We start from the raw sequence: 16,069 nt of genomic DNA on the forward strand, positions 1-16,069 counted from the left end.
GTGGGCCTACCTCACAAAATTGAAGGAAAACTATAACTGATTCGGCCACACAATGATACACAATTATCTAGTTAAATACGATCTTTCAACAGTAAATAGACATGGAAAAAATGGCCTAAAAATTTTAAAAGTACAGTGAAACCTCGGTGCTCGACCATAGTTCATTTGGATTTGGTGGTCGAGCACCAGTTTGTTTGCAAACCATAAGAGACAATGGTAGGTATTTTAATCTGTTTTACCATTAAAAAAATAGCTAAAATATATTTTAAAGAACATTTATTTAAACAACAACAAAGACAGAAATGTCTACACAATAAAGAATAAATATACAGGCTGTATTTGGACCCGTTATTGAGGGCTAGAGAAACACGAAATTAGAAAACTGGCAAAAATATTTGAATGAACTGGGTCTGACTTACTCCGCTAACAGTCTGAATCGATTAGACGCTTATCAAATGGTCGAAACAGGCGATGAATGTGTTCAGCTCGGCTCAACTCGACCCTTTTCATTCCCACTCGGAGTTCTCCAGCTCGACCAGGCTATATCGGGCACTAAACCCTGTTCAAATTCATGTGCATTTCCTACTCAAATGTTTTTGGTTGAGCAACAAATTGCTCAAGTCAGAATGAGGTCAAGTACTGCAGTTAATATGATGTATGATATTATGACGAAGTGCTTCCTTTGTAACAAACACGTCTGGTGTACACTAAAATTGTTTCAAGCATTCATTCAAGGGTTCTTAGTAAAGTAATTACAGTGTGAGTCCCATCTTGCTGAAAATGGCAGGTGGAACATAACTCCTTGTTTATGGATACAGTAATACTTCAACTTACGAGTGCTCTAACGTACGAGAAACTTGAGATACGAGCCAGCTTTTAAGCAAGTTTTAGCACTAACATACGAGCAATGTTTGAGATACGAGCACGTGAGTCAGTTGCAAAGTATGCCGGAGGTGTTTTATGAGAACAGCATCACTCTGTATTTTTCAACTACTCAGGTTATACTTTTGTACCGTGTTTTCTGTGCGCAATTTTCAGTGCAGAACTATGTGAATTAAAAGTACGGTGTGTAGACCGAAAGTTTGCCAGTAAAATGAAAGATAATGGAAAGAAAAAGCAAATGATAAAAATTGATATTAAACGGAAAACTATTGTAAAATATGCGAAATGTGTATGCGTGATTGATCTAGCTCAGCAATATGACAGAAATACATCTACAATTATCAAACCGAAGGGTTATTTTCAGGGCATTTAGTTTGCAAAAGGACTAACCATAATGCGTTTCTAAACGACGCAGCGATCTTCACGACCGCTGATGGAGAGACTGCTCAGGCATTGGAAAACATAAAAGATAAACAATTGGCCGGTGACAGCGTAACTGAAACGATGTTTCAATAAAGGCGAAAAGGCCTATGTGAAAAGGCCGGTGCTATCTATAAAAATAGACTTTCGGACAAGTTGGCTAGTGGTCGTGCATTAACCCTTTGTGACGACACCAGTGTTCGTTCTAATCGCAACACGTTGAAAGAGCGACAAAGGCAAACGTCCTTAGATAGGTTTATCTTAAAACGGCCGGCTAGTCGTGAAAGCGAAAACAAAGGAAAAATTAGCTAACCAGCGAGAAACTTCCAATTATGAACGCCGGAGAAATTTTAATTACGAAAAATGAAAGTTTGCTTTTAGGTTTGCTTTTAAGTTTGTTTTTTAAGACTTTGATAAAATCCAAATTTACCAAATTCAACTGTTATAATGCAGAATAACACTTATATCTCCCTCCCTGGCAAATGCTAGCGTTAGCTGCTACTGTATGTATTTAATTTTACCTTTTTAATTAATCACATTTCCTTGCATTGTTTTTTATTTGTTGCTTTTTGAAAGCATGTGGTAAGTTAGGTCAATAACCAACATGCCTTTTCTGTTACAATATCTTGTTTTTAGTGTTTTATTTGCATTTTTTAGAGTATAGAAACCAATTAATATATATTTAATTGTTCTATATATGAATAAATTGCACCAACATGCGAGTAAATTGACATACGAGCTCAGTCTCGGAACGCATTAAGCTCGTAAGTCGAAGTATGACTGTATGTGTAGATTAAATGAATGGTTATTACATAAACACGTATGCCATTCCTTGAAGGCTATTTTTGGATATTTTGTAATGCGTGGGGAATCGGACAACACTTGCACTGCTAAAATAACATTTCAAATAGTTTAGCTCCACTGAGCTATACAAACTACTATCTTAGTTGACTAACCTATATAGGCCTACTGCACATAAAAACAAAAATTTCTCAAATGATACTGTCTGGATGTCAGCGGCGCAAGAGAACAGAAATCAATAGATTAGCTGACATTAGAGAAAACCCCTGTGGATATCTAAACACAAGCGAAGTCACAACATTGACTAACTGATGTGTTTGTTTGGACTGCAGGCCAGAGGGGATATGCATTAGGATTCAGAGATGGCAAGTTTTAATACCAAGTATTGGCCAAAGCATAGCCAATGATTGATGGCATTCGGTTTTACAGAATCCATACTAATAGCACAAATCGGTTTAATCTCAGAACATGTAATATAGAATCTCAGAACGATACAAATTTTATCACTCTAAATTTACAGGAATAAGGACAGGGATAAGGCTATACTTCCACTATGTTTCCATTGTGTGGAGGATGAGGATTTGGAGTTGTGGGCACGTTTAGTTAACAGGTGATAACTGTGTCAAAGGATATTCACATGTTGTGGATTGACATGGGCTTTGTTAAAAAAAGTTGAAGCGCATAAATTATATAATTTTTTTATTATATAGTTCAATACATCAAAGTCTAGGCTTTCGAATGAGCCTATATTCAATATACGAAGAATAATAGAACTATAAAAAACAGGGTGTCAAAAGTATGTCCTGCAAAAAAAAAACACTTGGTTGCGGTTTTCACAATGTGATGTCATGATTATTATTTAGCCTTAGGTAGTCAGTCCCTTTCGCTGACATTGGGGCTGCGCTTTTCTGTAACAATCGGTGCTGTTAAACCCAGAGAGGGCTAATAATAAACTACGATTCTAGATAATCAACAATGCCCGGGAATTGTGCTAACGCCCTACCAATACAAACACATGATCTAGGTTAATTAATTATGCTTCAATAAATATACTGTCGCTGATAAAGGTAATGAAATCACATAGATTAAATTGTGATCTGCAGTTGCGTGGCCCTAGGACTACATGTCAATCGGACTTTCGCGAGATCACTCAAGGCTTGAAATTAATTAGTCTCAGTTGTGCAAAATACCATCAGGAAAACATAGTATGGCGCTTGGAATCTGAGTTATTTATCATAAAAATAATCAGTACATAGAGAGCTAATGACACCGATTCCTTTGTCATCTTCATTGGTTCTCTGGAGTTGTCCTACCTTCGCCTGCCACTAACGTCATTATCGTAGTTGATAAATATAAGCGGTAAGCAATAAAATAAGCGGTAAGAGCACACAACACCGAATATAAAAATTGTGACGTCACAAATTTCGAGCCTATACCATTGAACATTTTTGCGGTAGAGCTCTGGGAAAATCCTATAAACACCAACCAATGTCTGTCTCACCATGTCAAAAAATGGCTCATTCGAAAGCCAAGACTCTGATGCATTGAAATATACGATAAAAAATTATGTAATTTATGTGCTTTAAGGAAATCTACGCCAGAGGTCATAACGGCGCATTTCTGTCGAGCTCAGCAGCACACTTGCAAAATAGAACCGACTAAAGTGTTGAAAATGTTTGAAACGTAATCGCTTGCGCAGCATTTTCTTGGGTATCATTCGCAAGTGTCGTTTCCATCCTTTACAAGCCTAAAACATTCGATGAAAATTTGCAAGTAACAAAACTCAATTGACTAGCGGATTTTTGCCATTTCCCTCTGGAGGATGACTCAAACTTGCAGATCAACCATATCAATAAAGCATGGCGTTGATTATGAAGGATATCACGCTTATAATAGATAATAATTACTATGAAGTGACAAGTTAATAGAAGTACCATGAGAGTATAAAGGCAAAGGATAGGTCGATTTAAACTTTTGAATTGTTTGAACTGTCTCTAGATATATTGTTGAACAGCGTGTAAGAATGTTCAAATGATGATAAGATAAGCTGACCTAATGTATTGAGCATCACTATACAAGCTTTAAGAGAGAGGCGCTAGTACGATTTTTAGGGAGTTATTACACGAGTTAGGAGGAAACACGGCATACAGCATCGCTCTTTCTGTTGAAAGGTGTGATAATGCCTTCACTCCTTTTTATTTGCAATCACAACTGAAGGATCAGATTTGTAGTCCCCAAGTGAACTAGCTAAAATTTCAATGCCAAGTTATCCTCAATAGGCAACAAGTTAAAGGTTAACTGACAGCCAAAGTTTTTATTGTATTTGCAACACCAGATAACACTATAGATTGGGGTTTCAATAATCATGTTGTGTAATTTCCGTAAAATACTAGGTTTTATCAACATTTTTAAGCCATGAAAATAGATAATAAGATTTGTAATCTTTGCAAAGTATCGACTAAAACAGCTGTGATACAATATAAATGCAGTGAAACTCGGATAACTCAAACTTCAAGGGACCGAGCAAAAGTGTTCGAATTATCAGAGTGTTCAAGTTATCAGAGCACTGTCACAAGTCCATGTATTTACTTATTTATTAGTAGATACATGAACATATACAAACTATAATATAAATCAAAAGCACAAATGGCTTGTTTCAAATTAAATGCTTCTAACGTAAAGTTTAAAACGTTTTTATCAAAAAGTATAGAGATTTTTCTATCACTTGAGATTGGTTTGTTGTTTGAGGTGATGTTATTGCCAGGACGTTTTTTAGATTGACATTGGCAAAACTTGATCGTTGCTGAAATGCTCAAAGAAAAGACATATTTTTCTTTTGAGCGTTTTACCCACGATCAATTTTGCCGATCTTTCTTGAAGTTTATGCAAAGATTACCTTACTTTATCTGGGATTCGTTAAGAGCAACACTCCGAGGCAGTTCAATTAAAAGTTTTACGGTACATTGTATATCACTCACGCTTTTTGAATGGATACTTATTGAATGTACACACGTGTTTTGTGTTTAGGTCAAACGATGAATAGTTTTTTTAGCTAAGACAACGTATACGTTTAATTACAATTTTTAAGACGTTTTTCAACATTCAACATTCAACATTCCGACGTTAATTCAACACGGAATCAACGTCGGAAAACTATTCATCACGGGCTAGCCGGGTCACGCACTCAAGGATTTTCGCCACGCAAATACAAAACAAAAACAACATGCTGTTTTTGTTTTGTATGTGCATGGCGAAAATACTTGCGCCCGTGACCCGGCTAGCCCGTGCTATTCACCGTAAAGCAGTATAAATCACCACATATAATTTCACCAAACCTTTAGAACAGTCGTTGACAAAATATTGTGCCGATGGAGGTAATAACGACGCTTATGAATTACGAAAAGTTGAGGTTTACCTCTATGGCTTGGAATAAAGTGATTTTCTAAAGCGATAGCAACCGTTTCGGTAGCCGTTGGGCAAAAAACAGTTCGTTATAACAGTGTTGAGTTCGAGTTATATACAGCCATTTATCATTGCGTGGGAACGGACCAAGCAAATCCAGTCGAGTTAACCATGTGTTCGCTATATCCGAGGGCGAGTTATCCATGTTTCACTGTATATTAAAGTCACTCATTTGTTGAACTAGGTTTTCTACACTAGGTTTTTTAATAAACTTTCGAACGCATCAACATTTTTTTTTATCCCATTTGTGTTATGGATAATGGTCGAAAGTCATTTTCACTGTCTATTGAGTATTTAATAGTGGCTCTAGCATGTAGACCCTACACGAATAATAACCATTTAGATATATAACGCGATGGTAGCACACTCACTGCTTTCAAGGACTAAGTCTATAACTAGCTCTGCAGTGAAGCGAAGGCCTTCGTGAGCATGGCTGCGGCTGGGAGCGCAAGTAAAATTAAAAGTCTACTAGATTTGTTTTGATTGGCCATTTTCACCGCTTGCTGATTTGTCTGAAAGAGCCATATGCAGCCATCAAAAAAGCCACATATGGCTCACGAGCCATAAGTTCCCGACCCCTAATGTAAGGTCTCCCAAATTAGTGTACTGCTAGAGACTTGTTGTGAACGCTCACCAAGCATTCCTTGTAACAATTATATACATGTCTATCCTTAGTCGACATTCGATTCTACGACGTATCACTACTATATACTATAATGGGAAGTCATAATCCACCTACCACCGGCATTGTCCACTTTTCTCCTGCCGATGCCGCTTTGAAAGGTAAATACTATACTGATGTCCAAGTCTTGCTCGGAAGAGTTCTCTATAGTCCAGACAAATAATCCAACAGGAAGTGATGAGTCCTGCAGAAAATTTTAATCTGATCAATGATTGGACAATCTAAAAAGTCACCGTTCAAATATCTAGCGCCTGTAGTAATGCTAATTGATTCTTAATGCTTCATTGGCATTAATGGATTCGTAAAAATGCCATGGTAAACCAATCAAGTACTAGCAATGGAAACAAAGTGGACATGTATATTTTTCCATATTTTTTTTATATTTTATATTTTTTATATATATATTTATATAACTCGGCCTCTGGATTAAGTCTAAGTTGAGCAAGACAAAAAAACCCACAGATTGATTACTCTGACATCTGTGAGAAAGCCGCCTGGGGGCCTGCGGACTCTGGACTCACGCAGTTCACGAGCAAAATGATAGGTAGGATAAGTGCTGAATAATGTTCAAATGTTGGCACTCACCTACCAGATAACATATATAATGTCTAGCTTTTCCGAATGCATGAGCAGGTTATAAATTTGTTGACCTCTTCATAAAATATCAAGCGTCAAAGATGTAAAAATACAGGCACATGTAAGTAAAACAAACATGTGCTCACAAACTAGAAACAATCTGGGTTAATTTTGAATTCTACTCAATAAAGTTGAAAACTAATGGCATAATTGCGCCTACTAGAAAGGTTTTAAATGCTTGCATTATTTTAGCCGATTTAATAATAATAGCCAATTAACTGCACCAAACAATGTTTTGCTTAGAATATTCTGGAACTGAAATTGTTAACTTTTCATCAATATGATGGATGGTTATATCTTTTGATATAAAATGTCAAACTCTTTGAGTGATAAACAAATTACATATATTTTTGGCTTCAAAATATAATGTTTTTGCCAAGCCTGCACAAATCAATTTTTTTCCTTAAAGGTTGTGGTTTCCTTATTGACCTTCCGGAAGGAACAACATCAGTAGTATTTATAGGCATGAGTCCGAGAGATGAGGGCTTTTCAGTTTTTGTTCTGAAACAACTGCTCAGCAACACTGACCAGTTCTCACGTCAGTATTGCAAGTTTTTCTAAAACTGTAAGTCTTAGCTTTTAGAAAAAAAAAGTGAGACAATCATAAAAATCGGGAGACAATGGAGATGCAGAATAAATAAACTATAAATTACTTTAGCAAAAACAGCTAAATATCATTTTTGGCAAACACCTCCAACCATATATACAGATAGCCATGGCAGACATGGATAACAGGAAAAACTATCATCAACTAACAGGGAAAACTATCATCAACTAACAGAGAAATCAACGCGTTACAATAATGAAAGATAACTATAGGCATTATCCAAATCCACTGGTAAAATGATTCAATTATGGCTGATTGTTGACGCTTAAAGAAGAAATGACATTTTATCAACTGAATCAACCTTCCCTCCAGTGACCACAAAAATTTTCACAGGCACAACACGACTATAAAGCCTGGTTTCCATATGATAGCGCAATGATCGTCTGCGGCCCAGTGATCGTGCGCAATGCATTTCTTGGGCTGCGACGCAGTTTCTTCATAGCGCACGTAGGCGGCATGCTGCATTGGACAGGGTGGGTAAGTTCCTTACTTTTTCGTACGGGAGATCAATTTCCTCGGAAAACAGCCCTCCGTTGTGACCTTGCGCTGTTATAGGAAAACCGGGCTTACTCTTTCCTACGGAAGACCGATTTCTTCAAAAAAACAGCTCTCCATTTGAATTATGGGATAGGTTGAAAAGGTCGAGCGGTGTATTGTGGGATAGATCATCACGCGCACCCGTCGCAAGGATCCATTCTGTTGGATCCTTGCGATCAGTGTAGGCACGTGGCGCGATCGTCGTGTGTTGACATTTCCATATCACAACTGGCCTACGCACGACGTCATGCGCCTTGTTGCGCGCCTTGCGCTGTCATATGGAAACCAGGCTTAAGATGGCAGCCAAAAGAAACTGCTTCAGAACAGTAAGACCCAATGTATCTGTAGCATAGCCAATAACCTGGCTCTATACACTTGTAGTATCCCTATACACTATGTAGCATATATATTCAGATATTGAACCCTATGTTAGTGGCTATGGGGGTGACTGGCAGGTAAAACTAATGTAAACATTATAATTTTAATGAAAGGATGATGGTTTGACAACTTTTAGATTAATCATGTCTCATCCTATAGAAGTGTCATTCATGCATTGACCCCTAGAGCTACTATTGTGAACATATAATAGGGTTCTATAAGATGATGGTAGGACAAAAATTTTAGTTTGTTGACATGTGCAAATGAGTCTGTGTGTTGAAGAATGTTCCATCAATGCACCTCATTAGTTCAACTGAGGTGCATTGAAGAAGAGAGTCAATAGATGCATTTTCTTTGGTCGCTATGTACAAAACCACAGTGCCACAGTTTTTTTCTAGCAAAAGATCGAGCTCTATGCCTTTGACACTAATACAATTACAGAAAATATGCTTGATTATGTTTTGATTGCCTGGAACAACATCGTTGTATGGAATTTCTTGAGCCATTGTATGGCTCAGTCACTCACACGCCATCACGTAGCAGATGCAGGGTAATAGAAACAACTTGTCACCCACCAGCCTTCTTTTCGATGATGAAATATATCATCTATGTACTCTCTCAGAACAGATACAGAAGCAGTAGAATACTCTAAATAAATTAGACCATATTTCAACACAATATTTAAAAATAAACAAGTTTTTTAAAGTTTCTATACAGTGACGTTTCAAGCAGATTTAGTTTTATTGAAAAACCACTGAAGTCTTTCAAATTCCCACTTACTATTAGTAAGTTACTATTAGTAAGTTACTATTAGTAACTCACTATTAGTAAGTTACTATTAGTAACTTACTATTAGTAAGTTACTAATTAGAATGGCAGATGTTCATACACAAGTCATGTTTTCTGACAGGCAGATCACTACAGTACAGAAAATGATTTCATTTTTAAAAAAGTTAAAGCCCTATAAACCATGAAGTTTGAAATAATACATTTTCTCTGCAAAAATGCTTTTCTTTAAATAAAGCAATACTACCAATCATGAACATACAATGATAATTTTGTTCCAAGATTGGCTTTTTATGTTAAAACAATCATATGTTGGAGCAATATTTTTTATAAGAAAACATTGCAACTCGCTTCAATGACTTCACAGCCCATAAATCTCAACGATAAATGCCTGAGGTAATTACATCTAGCATTAAAGCAAAAATATAATACAAACCTACATAAAATATGTAAAAAACTAAATTATGTGTAAAACCCGAAATTAATAGTGATAATCAATTTAATGAAGTGTCTATAGTTACTTTACTTGAGAGACATGTAAATGGAACGCTGGCTAGGTGGTATGTAGGTTTAGAGGGAGAGGTAGCCCTAGTGAGAGACATGCTTGGTAAGAGGGTAGCTTCAATTCTGAATCAAGCTTAACTTGTGTGTGTTTTATTTCATCAATCAGTAGAAATATAACATTAAGCAAAATAAAGATATAGCTATCATATTGATTAGGTTGAACAAAATAATGAAGCTTAGTTCCTACTTGTTAAGGCATGATGGGGCCCACATGTGCAGTAGCACTGCAGCTAGTGAAGGCGCTGGGCCCACAGGAATTGGCAAACTAAAACAGCATGTCTGAATTAATTTAGGCTCAACAAATGGCTTTTAACATTAACTCTAAAACTAGTAAATTTATGCAGAGGTTTTGCGTAAGTCTATTGGAAGACTGTTCCATTGTGATGATACTCTGTATTCGATTGTTTTTTGACCTGAAGCTGTATAAAACAATGGTAAAGGTAGAATGGTTTCTAAAAATCTGGTGTTATAGCGTAAATCTTTTTTTGTTTTATCATCACAATCTATATATATATATTTCTCAAAGTATGTCTGTATGTATGTCGTATGTCTGTCTGCATTCCGGCTATAGCTATTATTAGAATAACTGCAGCTAGACAACAATGCTGAAGCAATTTCATGGAGTACTGTCATTAGAAGCCTAGCAGCTTCCTGCAATTTTCCATTGGCAATGTGCCTGGCTAACAGCTTGAAAGTTACAGTTGCTTGGCAAAGTTTTCATTTTTCTCTTAATTTATTTAAACTACACAAAACACTTCTCTCATGATATGTAGTTTGAAAGTTAGAATAGTACATATTGTTATATGTTAAATACAAATGAATTTTCTGCCAGACTTTTTATTATCCGGGCAATGCCGGGTAGCACAGCTAGTAAGATCATATTACCAAGTTCATGATAACAAATGAACAAAATCTATAGAGAGCAAAGCAGCGCAAGAATATGAGAGCAGAGGACATAAAGATGAAGCAAACTTAGACTCACTTTGTATTCATGAGGGATGATGGGTGATATCTGTCTACATATGAGTCGAACTTTGAGTTCTGGGATATAGTAGGTAGTCCATGAGCGCGGGTATAATCCGTGATAGGTAGCATTGGCCCCATCAAATTGCCATTTCCACGCTTTTAAATGGTTCTTTGGAGACTTATGAGAGGAAAGAACATTTTGGTAGAGTGTCTTCCCATTGCTACGTATGCACACGATGAACTGTAACAAAAGAATGTTGAAAGTCAGGGATGATTTCCTATGAAGAGCTCAGCAAGCATTGATTGTCTGAAACAAGCTGATAAAAGTCTACTGGGTTCAGTATTCCGACAAGCTGCGGAGATGTAGCAACCGTTATCAGGTTGCTCTCCATATTATGATATCAAAGAATTATAAATAGATATAATTTTATGTTCTCCTCAGCATTCACTTCATCACTAGTTTACTCAACAACATTTTTATAAGTTGTCAGGAAATGATGCCTTATTGCCAGCATTTGCATCAATGTGCGCCAATATTTAAATCCCCATTGTCTCATGGCTATCGATACGCTAAGAAGTGTAACTTTACGATGAGTTCAGCCAAGTCTGCTGGCTGAAATATATTAGCCTTAAAGGTGCCCATAGTGTCCACTTTACAGCCAAACTGAGGCTGACGGTGACCAGGGTTCTGGTCGGGAGAAACAGACAGAGTAACTGAAGCCACAAAGATTGAAATCAAAAAGCTCAATTTGATTCACTCAGGTATATCTGAAGCTCTCGTTTGATTAGACAACATTACAAGTAAGAGAAACATTTATTTTATTCTCATATAAAGTTGATTTAATTGTGATTAAGAAAGTGACTAATTGAATAGACCAACAGAAAAGTCGATCATATGACGACAATATAGCCATACGACGGCAACTTCGTTGGGTCTACCAACTTTTCTTTCCCTCTGTTAAATATACCAATATTAAAAAAGACCTAATATATACTTGGTGTTAAAAAAGGTAACAAAGTTTACCTGGTCTGTTGGAATCGTCTTCCATTTGTACATTCCTGGAATCATCTGAAACCTTCCAAATTCTCCTTTAAAACCCCTTCCTATAGAGCCACAGCCGATGCCTCCCAAAGGAACGCCTAATTAAATCATTGATAAGTTAAATCTTCATCGCACAAATTTTTTAAATAAAACTTCACAGCAAAAAGTGGGTGCAATATGTGTATATGAAAAGATTTTGATCAAAAGTTGAAGCATTTAATACATAAATCATATAAATCACCAAATTTAAGTCCTAATACAAGATTCTCCACTCAATCAATTCATTTAATTACAAAAACCGCTTTCTTTGTATCCAAGTATGAGAATCCTTAAGACACAAAATATAAACTTACAAATTAATTAACTATTTCCAAGACATCCTGACGATAAATCAGATTAAAAAGAAACTCCTGTCACCGTATCTTTAATGTGACGGCTATTCTATGTCTGGTTCAGCTCCATAAAACAACCTTCATTTACTGACATGCCAAAAATGAAGCAGACACCAGAGCAAAACTGTCAGACCTTTTCAGCTGCTGATCAAATAATGTTTTGGTTTACTCTATCAAAACAATGACATCTTCATTAACTGCATGCAAAAAATGCTCAAGATGAAACAGACATGAAAGCAAATCTATCAAATCGTATTCATGATCAATGGTTGCTTGACTCTATAAAAACAATGACATCTACCTAGCTTCAGTCAAATACTCCTGCATGAAACTCTACCAACTTTGTGCAAAAGAAAACACAGCAAACCTTTGATCATCACCTACTACACGTTGGCCAGGCGATTAACTTAAGACTAGGATAGAGAGTTGTGGCAGCCTGATCTCAGAACTAAAGGTCACACTGATGGAGGTAATATAAACATACCATAAATCTGCTGAAGAGGTACCGCGTCTCTGATGTCTATGAACATCTTTTTACCTTGCCTGCGTATTTTATTCCATGTTTTGATGTATCTAAAAAAAGATATAATAATCTCTTTCTAGGCTGCTTTGTATTAACCCATGGAGTTAGCGGTGAATATATATATTTGTTGTATTGCCTATTCGCAACAACAGAGTGAATGTGATTAGTTGAAAGAGCTAAAGGGTTGCCTAGAACTAGAAGTTTCTAGCTTAGATATATCGAACTATGTGGCAAGCTAGTAAGAGATTTATTTTTAATTGATAATTAATAAAGTCAACTTGGTCATTGTGTGTCTGTCTGTTAGTCTGCATGAACGGTACGTGTTTCTACAATTTTTAGTCACCTTCATTCAAACTTCACACATATGCCTTCAGACAGATCACCAAACATATTCGGTTTCAAAACTCTGTCTGGTGCCTGACAACCAGCCTCTCAAACACCCACCTGTGAGTTATCTCATTGAGATGAAAAAAATCTGAGCATCCCCAGGCTTACAGCTAGTTAAAAAATAAACCTGAAAATGATGAATGGACGGACAATGGTTAAATTAGTTTTATACAACTGTTAGTCAAGCCTATAGCAGCGGTTCCAAAGGGAATGAGGCAGTATTTCATAAAATTTAACAGAATGAAAGTTTCTTATTGAAGAAATCTGTGCTAATAGCGCCAACTTTAAAAATTTGACTTATAAAATTTAATTACCAAGTTAATATTCCATACTACTTATTATCTCAAATGCACATTGGTACTCGCGCCGCTCACTTCTAGCATGAAGAACTTGTGTAGAGTGTTACTTTAGTTATATTTTGAAAAGCACTAAAATTTTACAAAAGAACTTTCTTTATATGTGACCTACACACTTTTGGCAGTTCATTATTTAACTCTTTGCGTACCACAAGCCGTGTAGTGGGGCTCGACCCTGCATTAGCATATGGCCAAAAGCCGCATGGTGCAACTTTAATAGGCTTCGTACAAAAAAGGTTCTGATGAGTGAGTAGTCAGTTAATTAGCCTATCGTGTCTGTACAGAAAAGAAACAATCATCTGCATGCTTTGAGCCAATAGAAAATACGTTTATACTTTATAGCCTACAAAGACCAGCAGTGTCAAACGCATTACAGCTACTAATTTCCTAACTGTAGATCATTAGACTTCTGATGATTAACTATTGAGTGATAGTACTACTGAGTGTGACCATCTTAGCAGCAATAAGGCCGTAAGCTATAATAATATTGATAACTAGTCTGACTCTGAACATGTTAGCGGCAATGATGAGACGTCTCGTGTCTCGTTCCACCTCTAGTTAGCGGCAATGAGGAAAACAACTAAAAATATGTCCGAGCTCATTCTGCAACGCATTTGTAGCCTTTTCATGGCATTAACTGATGTAACGCTTCATGCTGGTTAATTGTGTATCGAAACATTATTTTTATAGGCAGTGTGGTTCGCCAGTCATGAGAATTTACATGGACTCATATCAAATATTAGGTTTTACCACAAATTTATTTAATCATGTTCCGATAAAAAGATTAGTTTGGTAGCGAAAGAGTTTTTTTCGACATAAAATTAATGCTCAAACTGATAATAAATCAAAATGTGATTTTATATAATAATGTTAGGAACAGATATTGCAGTTGTGTTAGTCACAATTTGTGGACAGGTCTGGTTGAAGTCAATTTGTGGACAGGTCTGGTTGAAGTCAATTTGTGGACAGGTCTGGTTAGTCACAATTTGTGGACAGGTCTGGTTAGTCACAATTTGTGGACAGGTCTGGTTAGTCACAATTTGTGGACAGGTCTGGTTAGTCACAATTTGTGGACAGGTCTGGTTAGTCACAATTTGTGGACAGGTCTGGTTAGTCACAATTTGAGGACAGGTCTGGTTAGTCACAATTTGTGGACAGGTCTGGTTAGTCACAATTTGAGGACAGGTCTGGTTAGTCACAATTTGTGGACAGGTCTGGTTAGTCACAATTTGTGGACAGGTCTGGTTAGTCACAATTTGTGGACAGGTCTGGTTAGTCACAATTTGTGGACAGGTCTGGTTAGTCACAATTTGTGGACAGGTCTGGTTCAAGTCAGAGTCGCATTTAAAACACATTTGAGTGAGATGCTGCTCGGGTTACAAGTTATTTAGATCAGTTGCCAAGCTAACTTGGAATTTTAATCAACCTTCCTTTCATTATTTTGTAACTTGCGTCTGAGAGTTTGAGCACAAGATACAATATACAATAAGCACAAGAATATGCAGTTTGTTGCTACTCTGTGAAACGTGAGTTTATGTTATTTGAAAAGCTTTTCCAAAATTTGAAATTTTGCAAAATAACTGAACCTCATGACTGACAGCACGACTTGAGCGTTAGCAACCAAGCTTAATGAAATACGAGAATTATTTCCTTTAACCTAGAGTGCATCAAATATTTACTTGAATTAGCAGAAACGTAACAATAGATAGAAATCTACCTCAAAGACAGGCCAATAAATGAGGGCAATTGGTGGATACGAGGTGTCTTGAAAGGCTTCCCTTTTTTCGAGAAACGGTGATTTAAGGCCACTCGAAACCCATGCTGAGGGATATGATCCAAGCAGCCACGACCTGCGACATTTTCAGCCAAATGTTCCAAAGTGCTTTCAGACTTATCACTAGTTTCGTTGGCAGCCATTAAGCAAAACTACAAATAAAATATATACTTTGGCCGTCATATTCAACAAGCAAAACAATGCCACAACCAAAGTCATTCTAAGCAAAAAGTCAGCTAGTGCTTGCAATATAATTAGATAGTCTGCATTCTATTGTGAATAATAAAACAGTGCCTAAACTTTCAAGAGAAAACATTAGAGATGAGAATGTTAAAGCTGTTTCATAATTCCGGAGGAATTAAAATCTAAACCATAAGACGTAGAGCAACATTCTCACTAAATATATGCAAGCAATATACACACATATTCTGAACCAACTGGCAAATAGGACAGTATGCTTTCAGGCAGTCATTTGCAAGGCAATACTTGATATTTTAAACCTAATTTTTGCGGTTTCATTGCAATGATAACGAATATTTGATTTGAAATTATGCCTAATTGTGCAATAACTGATCGACAAGGTTTGCTCGTAAGTTTTAATAAAGTAACTATAACAAAATAATGTAACAATAATCGAGTAGCCTTCTAATTTTATGTCATACGTATTACGTTACAATCATACTCGTCATACGCGCGTGTTCATAAACCTAACTAATGTTTGTCATTAGAACAACATGAGAAAGTAAATGTGCTGGAGGATAAGCCCACATAACTAGATTATGTACATAGCTTTGGGAGTAGCTAAAAACACAACAATACATCAAACCAGTTTCCAGCTACTGCAGGTTCAATAAAAAGATCTCCCAAAAAAATA

The 16,069-nt window shown here is 36.5% G+C and overlaps 1 protein-coding gene across 3 annotated transcripts in view; it reads right to left on the reverse strand.

Moving 5' to 3' along the window:
* The window catches only part of LOC137386763 (non-lysosomal glucosylceramidase-like), a 59,939-nt gene that overhangs the window by 43,693 nt on the left and 177 nt on the right, over positions 1 to 16,069 (reverse strand). For 2 of the 3 annotated variants that reach the window (XM_068072895.1, XM_068072896.1), the window contains exons 2-6: positions 15,139 to 15,347; positions 12,640 to 12,728; positions 11,746 to 11,861; positions 10,738 to 10,962; positions 6,305 to 6,431 (exon numbers count right to left, since the gene is read on the reverse strand). In XM_068072895.1, coding sequence (XP_067928996.1) covers positions 6,305 to 6,431; positions 10,738 to 10,962; positions 11,746 to 11,861; positions 12,640 to 12,728; positions 15,139 to 15,338 — 757 coding nt within the window. In that variant the 5' untranslated portion in view covers positions 15,339 to 15,347. The remainder of the gene's footprint in view (positions 1 to 6,304; positions 6,432 to 10,737; positions 10,963 to 11,745; positions 11,862 to 12,639; positions 12,729 to 15,138; positions 15,348 to 16,069) is intronic. The other variant, XM_068072897.1, reaches the window with a different exon arrangement.

The sequence above is a fragment of the Watersipora subatra genome, chromosome 2, assembly GCF_963576615.1.
Source record: "Watersipora subatra chromosome 2, tzWatSuba1.1, whole genome shotgun sequence".
NCBI classification, from domain to species: domain Eukaryota; kingdom Metazoa; phylum Bryozoa; class Gymnolaemata; order Cheilostomatida; family Watersiporidae; genus Watersipora; species Watersipora subatra.